This window comes from Protomyctophum parallelum (assembly GCF_964188405.1).
Source record: "Protomyctophum parallelum genome assembly, chromosome: 8".
NCBI lineage: Eukaryota > Metazoa > Chordata > Actinopteri > Myctophiformes > Myctophidae > Protomyctophum > Protomyctophum parallelum.
Window position 1 is genome coordinate 41,967,509 of NC_139703.1, and position 19,745 is coordinate 41,987,253.

Sequence of the window (19,745 nt, forward strand, 5' to 3'; positions counted from 1 at the left end):
TTTTTTCTACTTGCCAACTCCTGGTATCAAAGCAACCCTCCATTTGTAGTAATCACATCATTACCATTTCATAGTCAGTTCCTAGACTCTCCCCTCATGGTTTGTTGTAAATTTCTCACCCTCGAAGGCACAGACTTACATATTATGCTAAAGCTGAAGCGTGTGCGTGTGCGTGTGCGTGTGTGTGTGTGTGTATACTGTACTGTACTCTGTACAATTCAGAGTTTCATTAATAGTTTGTCTTTCCAGTGTTGTCAACGGGAAGCCACTTTCTCTGTGGTCTTTAACTACTACTAAATGAAATTAAGAAAATAGAAAGGCTTGATTGTGCCAGGAAAATAAAGGCCTTGAATAGCTTTTAGTTAGTGCAGTGACTTGTGCTTTTTAGGGATTCAAAACAAAGCTTTAAAGGATAATTCCATACTAAAAGGCTTTCTTACCTTTCTTTCTAGTTGTTACGTCCCCACCAAAGAGGTCCAGGTGTTATTTTGTGCAAAAGCTCCTTATTGGCTATTTCCCCTACCATAAGCCCTAAATGAATTGAATGGGAATTGAATGGGGCTATTTGGTGTTGTGCTAATTAGCTTATTTCCATCGCTCAAAAGAATGTTTTTTTTTTTTATATATCCTCTCTTCATAATGTAAATAATATCCCAAGCGGCACACTTTACTACTTATTTTGATGGAAATAAGCGAATTAGCACAACACCCCATAGCCCCATTCAATTCCCATTCAATTCAATGCAATTCATTGAGGGCTTATGGTAGGGGAAATAGCCAATAAGGAGTTTTTGCACAAAAAAACAACTGGACCTCTTTGGTGGGGACGTAACAACTACAAAGAAAGGTAAAAAAGCCTTCTAGCATGGAATTCTCCTTTAAAGCTTCATTTATTATCAACTAAAGATTGGAAACTTGAAAATCTATTTAATTTAATTTTGTGATGTTGTTCAATTATGAATTTGATTAAGATACATGAATGCTTAATATACCGTTACTTGATCAGCAATGCAGTGGTTGCGCTATATTATATTGTATTATTATTATATTATATATTATATAAGTACCATTACCTTACCATTACCTTACATTTGAGACACACACTGGACAGAAGCAATTCAAGTTGATGCAATTGTGATGAAGTGCACTTGGTTCTATAATTGGGTAGTAACGTGCAACACCAACGTGGAATAGCTACACATACAGTAGTGTATTTCTAGTTCCAGAAAAATCATAGTGACCTTATATTCTGTACCAATTAAAAAATCTTACAATGTGGATTTTAACCCATATGGGAAGGGAAGAGCATGGCTCTTGTGAATTACATAATTCATGCATCCAGCGTAACTTGACTTTTATTAATAATAAATCGATTGGAGGTATTTTTGTGGCCTACTCAATCTGCACAAGAAATGTCGGTACAGCAGATACACAAAATTATCAAACTGACTCTTTTCTAGACGGCCTCATATCTGAGGAGTAATGTCATTATAAAAAGCAATGCATTTCCATTTTATGAAGTAAAGACAATATGTACCACAGGAAATGCAATGATTCTGTATTAGCAATGCCATTAGTTGAATAAGGCTGATGATAATCTTTAATGTGGAAAGATGACATGAAAAATCAAGCGTAGGGTGACTGATGCCTAATGCCTGTCAACCTTGGTAGTCCATGGCAACCTTTTGAATTGAAGATGGCAGAATGTAAGAAGGAGCAGAGCGTGCAAGAGAAAGGCAATGAGTGTGGGTGTGAATTAGTTCTTTGTTCCACCCAAGGCTGCAGCAAAAAGGAGGGCAAAAAAAAAAAAAAGATTCAGCAAATACAAATCCCTCTCGGTTTTCTTCCAGTGCACAATGTATCTTACTCCTCTTCTATTTCTTTCCCATCTTATAGGGAAATCACTTTGGCGCCTGTGGACCTAAGAGGGCCTGGGGGCACTGACACACCGCACCAAATCCATGCCCCGGAGGAGCAGGGGAGATTAAAAACTTCTGACTGAGTTGGAGAGGAAAACGAAGGGGGAGCGAGAGGGAGAGTAAAGAGAGCTTATCGTCACCTCACCTTTTGTTCTTCTTAATGCTTCATGTTAGTGATCTCCATAGACCAGGCTGTGGATGACAGCAGACTGCCACGCTGGTCAGATGATGGAGTGAGAGACAAAAACAGAGAGACAGGAGGCAAGAGACTTGATTACAGTGTGTGAAAGAGCCACGCTCATTTTCTGCTTTCGTTGAATGACTGGTAAAAGCGAGAAGCAACATGATAGGGATTTTTTCCTGTGCCAACTGCTTCAAGAGGTTTTATAGGTAATTATCTGGTCATCCTTGAAATCCTACCTTCCTCTTGTTGTGGTGTGCTTCCAACGAGCCCTGTTCAGGTACAGCGTGTATTTGTGCACTTGGGTCGCAGCCATGTTTCAGCCTCCAGGATGGACCAACTGCAGGTGGAGCAGGTTGATCCTCCTGCTGCTGTTCCTGCACTGCTTCCTCAAGGCCGTGCAGGCCGCCAAGCCCAAAGGCCCGGGGCACACGCACCTCAACTCCATCCGCATCGACGGGGACATCTCCCTCGGCGGGCTGTTTCCCGTGCACGCCAGGGGCCACGACGGCAAGGCCTGCGGCGAGCTGAAGAAGGAGAAGGGAATACACAGGCTCGAGGCCATGCTCTTTGCTCTCGACCGAATCAACAACGACCACAATCTGCTGCCCAACATCACCCTGGGTGCGCGGATCCTGGACACTTGCTCGCGGGACACCCACGCCCTGGAGCAGTCGCTCACCTTCGTGCAGGCTCTCATCGAGAAGGACAGCACGGACGTCAAGTGCTTGGGCGGCGGGGCACCCATCATCACCAAGCCCGAGAGGGTGGTGGGTGTGATCGGAGCATCTTCCAGCTCAGTGTCTATCATGGTAGCCAACATACTGCGGCTGTTCAAGGTAAGCTTGATGCAATCATGATGCAACGTGTTGTGAGCTTGCAATAAAATGTCCCTCTGCCCCCCCAACTTGAACCAAGTTCAAGTTATCTGTGTGTGTGTGTGTGTGTGTGTGTGTGTGTGTGTGTGTGTGTGTGTGTGTGTGTGTGTGTGTGTGTGTGTGTGTGTTTGTGTGTGTTGACTGTGAATAAGTTCATGTGCATAATGTTGCCTATATTCTGTACATTTGGACTCCAGCACTGAGAGACATGATGTTCCGAGTGTGTGCGATATCAGAAGCAACTGAAAAATATTTGTGCCCTTGATAATGTATTTTATAAATGTTGACTCAAATAGAGAAATTGAAAAGTGCGTGCGTGCGTGTGCGTCAATGTTGATATGCATGTTATGTAGCATATTGCATCTATTAGCCTATGTGTGTTGTTGGTCATAGCCATCCTTCATCTTGGATACGGATCACTATGATGTGTGATTTTTCTTTTTTTACTGCAATTTGTTTCCCTATACTAATACTATACATGAATAATTCAGACAAGCAAAACATGAACTATTAAAAGGGGAGAATAGCACTTGTTAGAATGCTCATGTGCGTTTTCCATAATTCCAGAGGAATGCACTCGTGAATCTAATCACTCACTATTACCCATGAGGACCCTTGTTGCTGTATTGCCTCTCAAGTTGTTGAATAGGACACTAGTCGATTCAAAAATGTTAAATTATGGTAATGTCAGTCAGTCATTCACTACGTCCGTCCATCACAATTGGTCCCGAAAACATATGTCAAAAACTACAGGCTGGAGCCATGAACGTAAGCCCCCAGGAGAATCTACCCTACTGCTTTCAATCAACCAAAGTCGGAGAGTGGGCATCCCTTGAGACTACAGTAATATTAAATAATTCATTCCAATAGGATTCATGCCATTGTCAGTTATACATTATAACACGTGTTTCCCCTCAAGTCACGTTTAGTACAACTGGGTTGCTCCTGGTAATATATTTCATTTCTGCAGCAATTAACCTGAACCACTATATGGTACCTGCTCAGCCTGTCAGTTTTGCAGTTGCTGTGTTCTTAACTTACAATTATGTATACCCAATAATGACATTCTTCTGGTGGAGTGATAAGGCACTGTTACATTAATGCATTAATGCAAAGGCAGAGCCTATCATACATGGATTTGACAAAACCTTAACCGTAGCCTGTTTTACCTGTTTTAACTGTGAATTCCTTAAAAATATAATTTCTAATACTTTACTTCTAATACTTGCTGATTTTGTAAGATAAATGTCACCAAAAGGTGAAATCTATTCAGAAAATTCCCCTCAGCTATGCTTCAGGTAGTACCTACAGTATATTCCTAAATGAATGCTCTCCATCCATACTAGTCACAATGCATATACAGTAGGCTTAGAAGTCTGTCTTTTATAATTCAATCTAAAGTAAACCTGCCTGGGACCAGGCTTTCGGGACCAATATGGGCTGCTCTCTTGAAGAGACATGTAAAACATGGCAGAGGCTCAGGAGGTAGAGCAGCCACTCTACCTCTGGGAAAGGTTCCCTGCTCGATCCCCGAATCATCCTGTGTTCTTTAGCAAGGCTCTCAACCCCTAGCTGCTCCTGGTTGTTGCCTTGCATGGTTTCCTCCAACGTCGGTGTTAGAATGTGATTGTGAATGCTGTGTGAATGTACTGGCCATTGTACAGCGCTTTAGATTGATGCACTAAATGCACAAGTTACCCATTATATTCAGGCCTGCATGATTATACTCAAAACCTTGCTCACCTGAGGTTTTCCAATCTGGCACGGCAACACAAAGCTCAATTACTGTGAACATTGAATGACCTAGATCCTATCATTGGAACACATCATTTCCCTAACTACCCCATTCTATTGTCAACATGTAGCTTGACATCCCTAGAACAATTTGCATTTGCGAAAATTTGGTCTGCAACCAATTTTTACACTATCAGCATTATTAACATGTGGAGACCGAACAGCTTTGGAATGGATGCAATACTTGCAATAGGCTCTGTGCAATAGGCTACAGTATCTGTAGTCCCAGCCAGGTTTCCAGAAGGTGACATATGCGTTTCCTGTTCCAGTTCTCATAGTCTCGTTTGATTTGGCTCAGCACAGCAGCAGATTGGAAACACATATGACACCTTTACATGCAGTGTTTCCAGTTCAAATCTGCTGCGAGCCAATGAAATGACGCTATGGGTAAATATGAATCGTAAATGGAAACGGGTACACTCCAAACCTGGGACTACAGTTATACACAGATCATATTGGATAGACCTACAAGCAAGTGGGAAGGTGCTCCATAGCTTTAGAGAGAGACTGCAAGTGCATTTTCCAGAAGCCGTAGCTGCCGGCGACAGCCGAGACCGATGCAGATGAGGCAACTGCTGGCAGCTGCCGGTGGCTGTGCGTTAAACTATGCCTAAACCTACCCTACTCAGTAAAACTATACATAACCTCAGTAAAACCATGCTTAAACCTAACCCTAACCTCAAAACCATGCCTAAACTTAAAGGGATACTAGGCAAGTCTCTATGTGTACAAACACACTCCCCCTCCCCTCTTTGACAGGCATCAAATTGGTAGCTGTCTTGAAAAGAGAGAGCCCTAACGAGCACAGTGGCCCAGTCAATCAACTCTGTGCACAACCACTTTGAAGTTCAAAGGGATCAATTAAGAGCTCTGGCCAACTCCCTCTCCTCCCACAGAAAAATCACGTCCCGACAGGGCCGACAAGGGATGAATGTCAGCATAAACAATGGAAATGTTAACATAAACAGTGCAACAAAACTCAAATACAGCCTGAGAGATGTGTCTTTCTGCACACCAGCACAATCATATGGTGTCTGATAGGGAAATGAGGGCTAAAATATTTTTACACATATTTAAAAAAAAATCACACCCGTGTGAACTGAGTGGTGCAACTCCCCTCTCCCCCTGCCCCCCTCTCTCTCTCTCTCTCTCTCTCTGTGTAATTAGCAGGCAACAGTGCAACACTATCTCTCTCTTTCTGTCACAACAGCGCCACTTTTGCCCCTACTGGTACTCTAAACAGTCACATAGGTTAGGACATAGTCACATAGGTTAGGACGGACATTGCTGTTCCTTGGAGTGGTTGTACCACTCAAACCTTGTTTAACCCTAACCTCAGTAAAACCATGCCTAACCCTAACTCTAACCTCAGTCAAACCTTTTATCGCATACTGTAGTTTTATAAGGCCGGCAGTTGCTGCTGCAGCCGGAATGTGCACTCGCTCCTTCTGGCCTCAGAGCCACAGGCAGTATCCTATCCTTCCCCAGACAATCAGGCATATGAACAAACAGAGCAGGGAAAAGAGAAATAATCCTGGGAAACACGTACTCTCCCAACCCCCAGGTCGACTGGAAATCTTTCTGAGTGGGAGGGGGCCATGATGTAACTGCCAGAACAAATAATGAATGAGCTCACAGATTCATGTGGTTCTCAGGCTAGTCATTATGACTAAACCACAGAAGGCAAGATTTCATGTTCTGGGTGTACTCATGAGATGAAGGAGAGGTGCACACGCTCCACATGCACATGCATGCACGTTTGTGCCTGCGAGAGAGCCTTAATTCGACTAATTTACCTAGAGCGTATCGATCAAATAGTGTCAACAGCGCACATTAACATAGGAATGACCCTGGCTGGCTGCATTTCAATGATCCATTGTGAGACCTGAAGTACTGTAGGCCACTTTTAAAAGAGGCAAAGATAGCCATAGATTTTCTGAAGCAGTCTACATATTTGAATGTTTGGGCTGATGGATTCATGAATCAACTAAATGTGCTCTGCAAGGTAAATGCATAATTGTAGATGACAACACTATACAGTATCTCTATTATGCAAGTAAAAAGAATACAATTCGATATATTTTGTGGGTTTATAATGAATAGGCAAAGCAAAGTTAATATGTTTACCCAGGGTAACTGGACTAAGCTCAATAACTTGTTTACAGTCAGGCCCTGCTCATAGAACATTTCATGGTAGGGGTTCAATGCCTTAAGGATAGGCCTACATATAAGACGTTATCGGTGACCACGCGTGTGTGCAGCTAATCACAACTACATAGTACAGCGGCTAACAGCCATATTGTGAGAGAACCTTTCACAAGGTTATACAAGCGTGAAATTTGGCATGAACATGCCTCTGGGTCACCTCTTTAACTTTTTGAACCGAGCCAACGCAAATTCCAAAATGGCGGTCATTTTTCAAGATGGCCACCAAATAAAAAAAACCTTTTGTGGCGGTTCTGGACACCCGTGGGTGCGGCAGACTCGAGACCGGGCACTGCACTCCCTGTGGGTGTGTGGAACGTGTGTCGAATTTGAAGTCGGTGGGGCGAACGGTTCTCGGGTTACGTGGATTTCAGATGTACACACGCACACAAAAATCGTGAAATATAGAAGATCATTGGAACGGTTGTTCGCTTGGTGATACAAGCGTGAAATTTGGCATGAACATGCCTCTGGGTCACCTCTTTAACTTTTTTAACCGAGCCAGCGAAAAATCCAATATGGCGGTCATTTTTCAAGATGGCCGCCAAATAAAAAAGGCCTTTTGTGGCGGTTCTGGACACCCGTGGGTGCGGCCGACTCGAGACCGGGCACTGCACTCCCTGTGGGTGTGTGGAACGTGTGTCGAATTTGAAGTCGGTGGGGAGAACGGTTCTCGGGTTACGTGGATTACAGATGTACACACGCACACAAAATTTGTGCAATATAGCTGATCATTGGAACGGTTGTTCGCTTGGTGATACAAGCGTGACATTTGCCATGAACCTTCCTTTGGGTCACCTCTTTAACTTTTTTAACCGAGCCATCCAAGAATACAATATGGCGGTGCTATTTCAAGATGGCCGCCACATCTAAATGTTAGCCTATGTCTACATTTCTTACAAATTTTAGGAAAAATTTCACCATTATAGATAGATAGATAGATAGATAGATAGATTTTTTTTTTTTTTTTAATATATATATATTTTTTTATTCTTTATGAAATGTAGAATCAGTATAATCTTGGCGGCCATCTTGAAATATATGGCCGCCATCTTTGATTTTCAAGTGGCTCGGTTTCTTAAATCGAAGATTGACCTTCAAAGATGACTTGTACCAAATTTCACGCTTGTATCACCTTGTGAAAGATTCTCTCGGCTCTAGCCACTTCAGTATGAAAAAAAAAAAAAATCTATTAGATCTATCTATCTATAATGGTGAAAATTTTCCTAAACTGTGTAAGAAATGTAGACATAGGCTAACATTTAGATGTGGCGGCCATCTTGAAAAATGATTTGTATATTGTATTCTTGGATGGCTCGGTTAAAAAAGTTAAAGAGGTGACCCAAAGGAAGGTTCATGGCAAATGTCACGCTTGTATCACCAAGCGAACAACCGTTCCAATGATCAGCTATATTGCACAAATTTTGTGTGCGTGTGTACATCTGTAATCCACGTAACCCGAGAACCGTTCACCCCACCGACTTCAAATTCGACACACACGTTCCTCACACCCACAGGGAGTGCAGTGCCCGGTCTCGAGTCGGCCGCACCCACGGTTGTCCAGAACCGCCACAAAAGGCCTTTTTTATTTGGCGGCCATCTTGAAAAATGACCGCCATATTGGATTTTTCGCTGGCTTGGTTAAAAAAGTTAAAGAGGTGACCCAGAGGCATGTTCATGCCAAATTCCACGCTTGTATAACCTTGTGAAAGATTCTCTCACAATATGGCTCTAGCCACTTCAGTATGAAAAATAACAAAAATAACAAAAAAATAAAACAATAATATAAAGAATAAAAAAAATATATATATAAAAACATAAAAAAAATAAAAAAAACTATCTATCTATCCATCTATAATGGTGAATTTTTTCCTAAAATTTGTAAGAAATGTAGACATAGGCTAACATTTAGATGTGGCGGCCATCTTGAAATAGCACCGCCATATTGGATTCTTGGATGGCTCGGTTAAAAAAGTTAAAGAGGTGACCCAGAGGCATGTTCATGCCAGATTTCACGCTTGTATCACCAAGCGAACAACCGTTCCAATGATCTTCTATATTTCACGATTTTTGTGTGCGTGTGTACATCTGTAATCCACGTAACCCGAGAACCGTTCGCCCCACCGACTTCAACGTTCCACACACCCACAGGGAGTGCAGTGCCCGGTCTCGAGCCCGGCCGCACCCACGGTTGTCCAGAACCGCCACAAAAGGTTTTTTTTATTTGGCGGCCATCTTGAAAAATGACCGCCATTTTGGAATTTGCGTTGGCTCGGTTCAAAAAGTTAAAGAGGTGACCCAGAGGCATGTTCATGCCAAATTTCACGCTTGTATCACCGAGTGAAAGATCGTTCCTATTATCTGCAGTACCACAGACGAAAAACAGTCTAAGTCCAAATTTCATTCTGACCCCTCCACGATGCCTCGTTGTCCTGAACCCCTTATCTATCATTTATACATTATGGATCAATAGTGTGGACTTAGACTGTTTTCGTCTGTGGCATTCATTAGGGAAAGTTGATCTGGTAAACAATAACCATTCAGCTAATATTAGTTGAAGTGATTCCTGAGTTACTATTCAATAACTGTGTTACTGTGTACTAGTGTCTGTTTTGATGAAATTGTATCAGACGACAAAATGGCCTGAGTGATCATTTGGTTTAAAAGAGAAATTAGGCCTAACAGCACAATATATACTATTTTGGTTCTGCTGCACTATGATACTTGAAAAATATGCACTGCAATAACATGAATATTGTAATTCCTTTTAAATGAGCTGATCTACAAGCTGACAATGTGTCACATTGTAACACGTTGTGAGCTTGTACATCTGCTACTTTTGCATGATAGGGCATAACCCCGATTATGTAACACTTAGCATAAAAATATGGAGATACAATGTTTTTGCCCGACAGCGGTTATATACTGTTGGGATTTCAATAGTGAGTACCACTTTATATTTGACTACAAGTGCTTCCTCTCAGATAAAAGCTGAAACAACAGAGCAATCCAAATTTGGCCTATATTGTTGATAACAATGCTCCCACCGTGATGGAACACATAATCATGTACATCAGTATACTGGAAAGTGCATGCAGAGCAGGGTAATGAGTATCCACCACAGTTGTATTTTTTGATCCTCCATTCACATGGAAGCTTTATTATCCTGTCATTATCACTCATTTCCTCCTCATTAAGGCACATGTATAAGAGATTATCGTGCATGTTTAATATGGCATCTTCACTATTCACCCTCAATGTATGCGTTAGCATTCTCCTCATCCCTATGCTGTAGCAACTTGAGGTTAACATGGCATCTGTGTTGATCAAAAGAGCAGATTGATGTGTTGAGTCTGTCACTTCATCATCCGTTCCGGGTCTTGCTTCTGGAGCGGCGCAATTGAAAAATCAAAGTGGCATCCAAAAGCACTCGCCAATCAGTCATCACCCGCTCTAATTGAATAATGGCTCTTACAGACAATCAAAATAGAGAGCGAGTTCCCTGACGTGATGTAAAGTAGACCTGGTCAGTTATATGGATTAAACAGTAAACTCTAAATGGAGAGTGGTATGTGTTCTCCTCTCTGTTGGGTCTTGAGTTATATGGCCGTGAGACATGATCTATGAGTCGGGCATGGTGCCCGATGGGTTCCTGGACCCCTGATGGACCTGCTGATGTCTGGAGAGAGGCTTTAACTTCACTATCCCCTCATCGCCAGGCCCCGTGCCATGATCTAGATAGCATATAAAATCACACCCATGTGAACTGAGTGGTGCAACTCTGTAGGCCGGGGGTCCCTGGAACTTCCAGACCCACAGGAACGCGGCCAGGGTCCGAAACGGTCGGGGCATGACAGAGTTACTGTGTGGGGGAATTAGCAGACAACACTCTCTATCTCTCTCTCTCTCTATCTCTCTCTCTCTCTCTCTCTCTCTCTCTCTCTCTGTCTCCCTCTCCCTCTCTCTCTCTGTCTCCCTCTCCATCTCTCATGCACGCTCCACATTGTAATTAGCAGGCAACAATGCAACACTATCTCTCTCTCTGTTTCTAGCACAACAGCACCACTTTTGCCCCTATTGGTACCCTAAACATTGGGACACAGGGACACAGTGACACCACCAGGGACGGACATTGCTGTTCCTTGGAGTGGTTGTACTTGTACCACTCAAAAACGAAAAGAACAAATGCTAATATCACCGCTAGATGTGAATGTTTGCTTCGAGCTTGTGTGTAGGTTTGGCATACAGATGAAGACATGCAAGCAGACTCGCTGGCGCATATGACAATACAGAATGCTCATTTGTAAAGTACAGGCATGTATGTGCACAAGCAAACAAACCAATGTACACACACACACACACACACACGCACACACACACACACACACACACACACACACACACACACACACACACACACACACACACACACACACACACACACACAGCCCTACACTTGACACAAATACATCACACGCAAAGAGCAATCAGGCACACTTGCACGCACACCACTCCAAACCCAGTGGCAGCGGCCACCCTTGTGTAGTTAGCAGGCTTAAAGAAAAGTGTTTCCTCAGCACTGTGCTGCATACAGATGTGGTCCAAAGCAGGCTTTATGAATATTTTAAACAGGCATTATGTAATGGGAGCCTGGGAGCTGCTGCTCAAGAACATTTTCAGTGTAGTTCGTCGAGAAGCACGGAGCACAATGACAAGTCGATGTCGGATGGTTTCATTATTTAATTGCATAGAGGATGCCCTCACAGACGCGACACACATCATGCAATGATGCACAGCATGTAGTCCACTTGCACTCGCTTGTTTGTCCTTTTTGGCTGTAGTAATGTATGTTCATCCGAGTATGAGGCTGTCTGCATTGTCTTGTGTTTGTTGCTCCCAATCCAACCCCTCAGAAGCAATAAAGCGATCGTTCAGCCTTGGCTTGTGGGTGTGCACAAACTAGGTTTTATTAACCATTTGTACCCCAGCATCCATATTCTTAGCCGAAAATAGCTGATCTACTTGGCTAACAACGAGTTGCAGAAGAGATTTGATGTAGAAAGCAGTTGAAGTACAGAGACAATTCAAATCCAGTTTGCTAACAATCCGGTTTAAGTAGCCTGGGATCAATACCGCCGGTATAGTTTGTTGTTATAGTTTACTGGTTGTAGTTATCAGGGCGGAACCACCAAGCTGGAACCAAACATCACCCAAATTAATTCCCTGCTGCGATGATGGGCATCATAACTTGAGGGCCCACTCAATGGGGTGTAGTTTAGCTTATAGGAATAATTCGTTTAGAATATATCCATCTTTTATTTCAATTCGTAGCGACTGGCGAGACTAAACTAGTAGGTAGCCTACTAGATCTGGCATTTAAATCGGGATTGGGGGACCAAAACAAAGCAGTGCCGAAACCCAACCCCACACTTCTCTTTGTTTTGTTGCACTTTCAATGTCAGTTCAAGTTACCTTGCTATAATTCCCAATGGCCATCAATGTAAGTAGCTGCAGCTGTCTTTACAAAGCTGCCTTTACTATTTTATAATAGTTTTGTAGTTTATAAAAATTCATTAGAATTCAAGTGGGAGCAAAATTGTTTTCGTCAGAGGGCAGTTTCTGATGTGAAGTGCTTTGCTTTGTCTTTGAGTTATTATGGGGCCAAGCATGAAGTGCATGTAGCCTCTTGAGTGGTCTATTCAAGCACTTTTGACCTTGCAACATAAATGAATGGAACAACAGGTTGTCAACAGGTTGTATGCATGGCATGCAGTGCACTGACACACCGCACAATTGTTGTCGAGCTGTCCTCGCTCCGAAACTGAACTCACTTCTCCATCTCCCCCCTTTCAGTCATGACGAAATGACTGAAAATGAGAAGTTGGCGCACGTAAAAGTTACTGCAATTTGTTACAGTGTAGGCTACCGCAAGGCAGAAACCTATGACGTGAAGTGATGAGTTGCTGAGCTCGTAGAGCTGATCCCTCGCTGTTGTTGCTGTAGTAGAGTTGAGCTGAGCGCCCTCCTGGCCTCCTCCTGGTGTCTGCCGCTGATGAACGCCACTGAATCGCCGAGTTGAGCAGAGTAGAATGGACCCCCCTCACGATCGCTGCTGAGCAGAGGTGACGCTGTTGAGTGCTGACCTTTGACAGTATAGCTCCTCTCTCCGGCCGTCTGCTGGAGGAATCTCCGCTGTGCGCCCCTCCGTTCTCTGGTGCAGGCTGACATCTCCGCTGCGACGGTGATGACGACAAAGCACACCACTGCTGGTCCGCTTCTGGTTGACTGCCGCTGGTTGACTGTAGCGCGTGTTGCAGAGAAGATCACGGTCCCCGTCGAGTAGACTGAACTAAACATAAGCCCTTAAACTGAATTCCTACAAGTAAGTTGTCATGGCCTTCCAATCACCGTCCTAAACCACAAGGTCAAGCACTCCCAGACACACCCCGCGACAAAATAAAGTTCTTTCCAGCAGTTCCTGATCTCGATCTCTATCTCTCTGGATCTCCGGACAGATATGTAAGAAGCAGGGGCGTAAGGTTCTTATAACGTCAGTGAGTGCTCCCCAGTTCCGCCCCAGCCACGCCCCCCTAGACCTAGAGCCATGGAACTCCATTATACATATGCCTCTCTACAAGGAACACATTGACACTGTGATCTGTGACTCTTTAATAGGCCAATTTGGATTTTATGAAAAACACACCTTTGACATGTGAAAAATGAAGCTGATGAATATTGTAGTTTCAATTCCATGGCCCTAAGTTAAAACAGTTTGACTGCTGAAAACGATTTACCAGACTTTTAATCAACCCCCCTTCACTGCCGAGATTGTTGTATTACCTTTAGAGCATACGCATCTCTAGGCTAGCCCTTTTTATCCTTGGAGTTGACTTGTTCCAGATAAAAGTAGTGATGTTGCTGTCTAATTTTTTTAACCAGGCTTTAGTATAGTTGTCTTAATTCTAATGCGGGTATTTTAGTAACTCCAAACTCGTCCATTACTTATGTGTCACACATGTCACACATGCACTGTTTGTCACCTTCGAGCTGCCGTTCATACAAAACCCAGCGGTAGAGTTCTCAACGAGCCTGGAAATATTGACCTCAAGGTCCCATAAGCTCTGCCTCTTCGATCTTCTGCTGTTGGGGGCCGCTCAGGTGGTAGAGCGGCCGTCTTGGAAACAGAAGGTACCAGGTTCGATTCCTGGCTTCTCCTGGCTACGTTGAGCAAGACACTGAACCGCATGCTCCCAATGAGCAGGTTGGTAACTTGCATGGTTTTCTCCGCCATCGGTGTGTTTATGGGTGAATGTGAAAAAAGTGCTTTGGAGAAAAGTGCTATAAAAATGTCCATTTACCATTTACATTTTTTCCCTCTGCAACTGGCCTGGCGAAGACCTGCGCTCAGAAGAGAGCACTTTTCTAGTTATTATTGGATTTACAGTAGTACTCTAAAATGGAAAACTAGCAGGGCAGCCTTCCTGGCTGTGAGTCAGATTACTGGTTAATGCTCTGAGTTACTACTGTATACGGGCAAAAGGGCAAAGGCAGGAAGAAGTGAGGAATACATTGATTTATTTTTAAATGCAAGAGCACACAGGGATTTACAGTCAAACTCTTGTTTACAAGTCTCTTGCTGGAGTCTTAGCGGTTTCTCACACGAATCATTAAGAATGGCCCAGTAAGAGCAACAATGGTATGATGAAACCAGACAGCAGTTTTCCTGTATCACCTCCTTAGGAGACAGTAAGATATGAATAGTGTCCAATCTTGGTTCACTGGGAACAATAGGGCTCCACAAGGAGCATAACGCATAAAGGAAAAATACATACAGTACAATACATTACTGAATGTACACATCTCATTCATCTCATTCTGTTAAGCTGTTCACTTTGTTTCCATATAATTTAGCAAGATAATTGTTATAACCAACGCCTTCATCAGGAAAAAGTAATTCAGCAATCCAAGTAGACCGGAACATTTTCAGTTTATTAAACAACCGGCTTTCTACGCATGGCTTTCTGGAGTGAGTAAAATCACATATTATAATTTAAGAACATTAAATTATTATTATCATGATTATTATTATTATTATTATTATTATCGAAAACCTTCCCCTGGCAAGAAACATTGGTTAGGAGAATCATTGTTGCTCTCATATAAATAAATAAATACAAAATCTCATGCACATCTTTGGTTGAAGAGAGAAATGTCATGCTTGACACTAAACTCATTTATTCCCCCTGCAGCACATCTTGAAAAAAATAAGCAATTTTCAAATTATCTTTTAAATTACACTACAAGTACAACTACAAGTAAATCCTGTGTAAACAGACCTTTTTTTGTCAGGACACCATGGAAATATCCAAAATCATTTAATACACTTTTCCATTTAAAAAAACGATGGGACTTTGTGTTCATAAAGGCTCTGTCTTTGCTTTTTAATACATGTTATTTGTACAATTTTATATATTATAGCTTTATAGGCGCAGCGCAGCCCTGACATTCTTGTCAAAAGATCCTTTTAAAATGTCTGAGTTAATGAGTATTTTCACCGTAGACATTTCTGAATCAGAGACATACACTGTTCATACAGCTACGTTCTAATTGCATCGCTCTAAAATATTGTGAATATATAGCATACAGTAAGCTGCCAGTCTTTGGCATACAACTGAAAAAATTAAAAGAAATAGTGTACATTCTTTAGTTTTAGGGGGAAAACAGTATCGTAATTGTTTTTCATTTATATGGCATTTCTCATTGTTTAGGGATTGATGAGTTAGAGAAAATTAGCTAAATATGTGGCAAATCTGCAAAAAGAAAATGCTTACTAGCTTTCTTCAAAAATGTGTTCATAAAGGTGTCTACTATAACATATAAATTTGTTCCAACCCAACTCCCTTGCGAAACTTTGTGACAGCTGCTGAAAGTTTGTGTACCATTAACAACCAATATAAAGCAAAATTCCCAAGATTTCATTATGCTTTAAGTAGCATGTGACATGTCAACCTAGGGGGTTTTCATGATGCTGAATCCATTCCAAGCATTAGTTTTGCACGGAAATACTACTTGGGCTAAATTCGGCCATAGCCACTTGCCCTAATGTGTCCAAATGTGCTGACCTCAACACATTTGTGATGACAGCTATGGGCAGTGTTTTTTGTGCAAAACTAATGCTTGCAATGGATTCAGAATCATGAAAACCCCCTAGTTTGACACGTCACATGCTACTTAAAGTATAATGAAATTTGGAAATTGTTGCCTTCTATTGGTTGATAATGGTACCCCATCTTTCATCAGCTGTCACAAAGTTCCCAAGGAAGTTGGGTTGGAACATATTTTTATGTGATTGTAGACACCTTTATGAACACATCTGTGAGGAAAGCATTTTTTTCCCCCAGATTCTTCACACATTTTACTAATTTTCCCTTATTTGCGAATTGAGAATTAGTCATATTTTTCATTGCATTCAATGTTGTGGCCAAAACAGCTTGAATAAAGCCCCACAATACAATTACTTCACCGATGGATTGTAGAACAACATACACTCTTGTTCTACTGTTCTTTATTTCCCTGTAAACAGGCTTGTGACAGGCACACAGGCTGAGTGAGGGCCCCATGTCACAAGTGATTTAGCAGCTCATTTAAGGGACGACAGCTAAATCAAGATAAACTAGCAAGAACTTGTAGTGACTAGGCATCTCCCTCCAGCCTAACCATAGCACTATATGGAATAAGAAAAAATAACTACTAAGTTTGTGGATCCGGATGGGTTCAGAATCACTTTATTCATCATGGTAATTATCTGGGGACTCTGGTGGAAATACATTGAAGCTGCATGACATGAGCAGAAAGACAGATCATTATCTCTACTAGGCCAGAACAGCCGGGATGTGGATTGTAAATTGTCTGTAAATCTCCGACACTGCTGGAAACTTTACACACACACTGCCAGTAGGCCAAGGAACCTCATGCCACATTTTTCGAATAGGCATGGTGGTGCTATAAAAGACCATAGGTTGTTCAATCAAAAACTGTCCAGTCACACGCATGCACGCACTTCACACCACAAATCATAAACGCATCGTCCGATATGCTCCAAGGTTTAATTATACATTTGAGAGCCTCTAAACAACACAAGCCAGCGATTTCACTTAATGCCGCAGGGGGCACCAGCCAAGGCAGCCAATAGTACACGGCCCTCACTGTGCCGTCATCCAACAGATGTTCTATTGCAAAGAACATAATGCAATCCACGGCATGTGTGATATCTGTCACCATTGATTCCATGTTCCGCGTTCCGCAAATAGGACAGAGGTGTAGGAGTAGCTACTCAAAGTGCAGAACAAGAACAGCAGCTACTTCATAGCTTTTCAGCCTTTTCACTGCCTGTAATGTGAGGGTAAACAACTGTGTCAGGGCAAATTAGAAATGTGCACACTATGATAACTGTGTTTGGTGTTTTGCATTCAGTGTGAACAAATAATGTTCACACTTCATGCAAGCACACTGTACAACACACACACACACACACACACACACACAAACACACACACACACACACACACACACACACACACACACACACACACACACACACACACACACACACACACACACACACACACACACACACCCCCAAGAAATCCCAATCCTCACAAAAGACTCTGACACTTTGTAACATATATAGTAGGCTATAATAGGGATAACAATTTGGAAAAACACTGGCTGTATGCAAGCTGGTTGAAACCATGTCCAAACGATTTGTATTTAACACTGTGTTCACTTTGTCCCTCTAGAATTATTGTGGAATATGAAGGCAGAGGAGCAATTGTGTTGATGTAGCTGATCCCATCAGCCTCATCCCAGTAGAGTTAACATGTTGGATGAACCAAAGCACATTTATTTAACATGTCTATTAATTGCAAAAGCATGTGATGTGTCGTACTGCAGTATTGTGCTGTTTATGTTTTATATGTTTTTTATGTCAGAGACGTTTGGACAGTTATTTTTTGATGTCATCTAAACTGAAGATCACTTTATTTTGAGTGGTAATGTCACAGCCAGAGTCTGATCATTTTCAGTTGAGTCATGTGTCCAGGATTTTACAAGACTGAGATGGCAACCCTACTACCATCTGCCTGATCCCCGTGAAGTCGTGAACATAGAATTAGTCTTGCTCCTTTACAGTATATCCAATCAATCATTAAACAGTGTGTCTATGACAGCATGCCATTAATCAAGTTTTAATTAAGAAATAAGTAAGCTTATAGTTGTGTGCAACTGTATAAATGAATGGGAGCATTAGCCCTTTAAAACCGGGAAAGCATCTGTGTAATTTTATATTTTTGCGTTGGCTATTCAAAAATAGCAGATGTATAAGCTCGCAGCACGTCACTTTGTGCTGCACTGCAAGCTTGTACATCTGCTATTTTTGAACAACAAAAACTTGAAAGTGTGAGAACTACTAATTTAGAAGGCATTTGTAGAATCGGCCTCAGGTCTTAATTTGTTAGACAAGTAATGCTCCCCTCCCCTTACTAGCACCCCTAACTGTCTGACAAGCAACCTGCCAATCAAAGAGCGACCATATACTGTTCCTCCTACTGCTAGAAACACAAAACTCATCATGGGTGTCACCATGGCATCACTAAACTGCATTGTCACATTAATTTGCAGACATGGTTATCCAATTAGCCCTTCGCTAAATCCCACCCCAAAAAGTGATTGTCCAATGCCAATCCAAATAGTTTAGCAACTGTTGCTATGCAGGTCAAGCTTTTGCCACCTCATAGCTGACAGTGTTATTTTGCATGGCTGTGTTGTTGAACACATACATAGCTTTACGTCAAGAAAGTTACACGACTGACCCACCCAGGTGATGGCAATAATACTAATGACCGTAGTCTTACCGTGCAACATGAAAACTCTGGTCAGGTGGCCGTTAAAAGTTGATTTCTCCCTCTGTAATTGCCTCGTATTTCTAGACTCATTGGGTCCCATTATTACAGTCTTTGGTATGACAGGGATCGAACCCTGACCTCCCAGTTTCAGCCTGGCTCCCAGTTTCAGGGCGGACACTATAACCACAATTAAGGCCACTGTCTGGTAAATATTTCAACCATTGCTTCCAGAAATCTGTCTGTCTGTCTGTCTGTCTGTCTGTCTGTCTGTCTGTCTGTCTGTCTGTCTGTCTGTCTGTCTGATAATAATCCATCAATCATGGAATTTACTGTGCACGTCATGTTCCTCAGAGGATGAACCTTGCTAAATTTGGTGACCCCATGATCTTTCCTCTAGCACCACTAACATTTTCTTCTAAAAGGAAGATTGCCATTAAACGTATTGAGTACATTCACGCCCCCTGGATGATGAACCCTATTTGAGTGATCCCAAAAGCTTTCCTCTAGTGCCACCCTGAGGCCAACATTTCTTTGCACACAAAATATTTCATACTAGCTGTGCTCCCTTGAGGATGAATCCTACTGATTTTGGTGACCGCATTCTAGCGCCAAAACATCCACTTCATCAGCTTAGCTTTGCTTTAAAGCCTTTGCTGTTGTTTTCAGGATGTGCTATCAATTCTTTATTTTATTTTCAACCCTAGATTTATATTAAGAATTTTAACAGCACAGCAACTCAAAAGAGTATCATGAGGATCCCTGAGGATCCCTGAGGATATAGCACATATGATTATGAAAATACTTATTTCCAAATTAGTCCTCTAAGGAGGGAATGTTGAGTGGAGGGAATGTTGGGTGGTTCAAA

At 42.2% G+C, this 19,745-nt stretch overlaps 1 protein-coding gene across 1 annotated transcript in view; it reads left to right on the top strand.

Annotated features, from left to right (window-relative positions):
• The first annotated feature begins 2,393 nt into the window (after positions 1-2,393).
• LOC310863042 (metabotropic glutamate receptor 4-like) overlaps positions 2,394-19,745 on the top strand; it is a 184,974-nt gene continuing 167,622 nt past the window's right edge. The window contains exon 1 of the mRNA XM_083771166.1: positions 2,394-2,939. Coding sequence (XP_083627292.1) covers positions 2,415-2,939 — 525 coding nt within the window. The 5' untranslated portion in view covers positions 2,394-2,414. The remainder of the gene's footprint in view (positions 2,940-19,745) is intronic.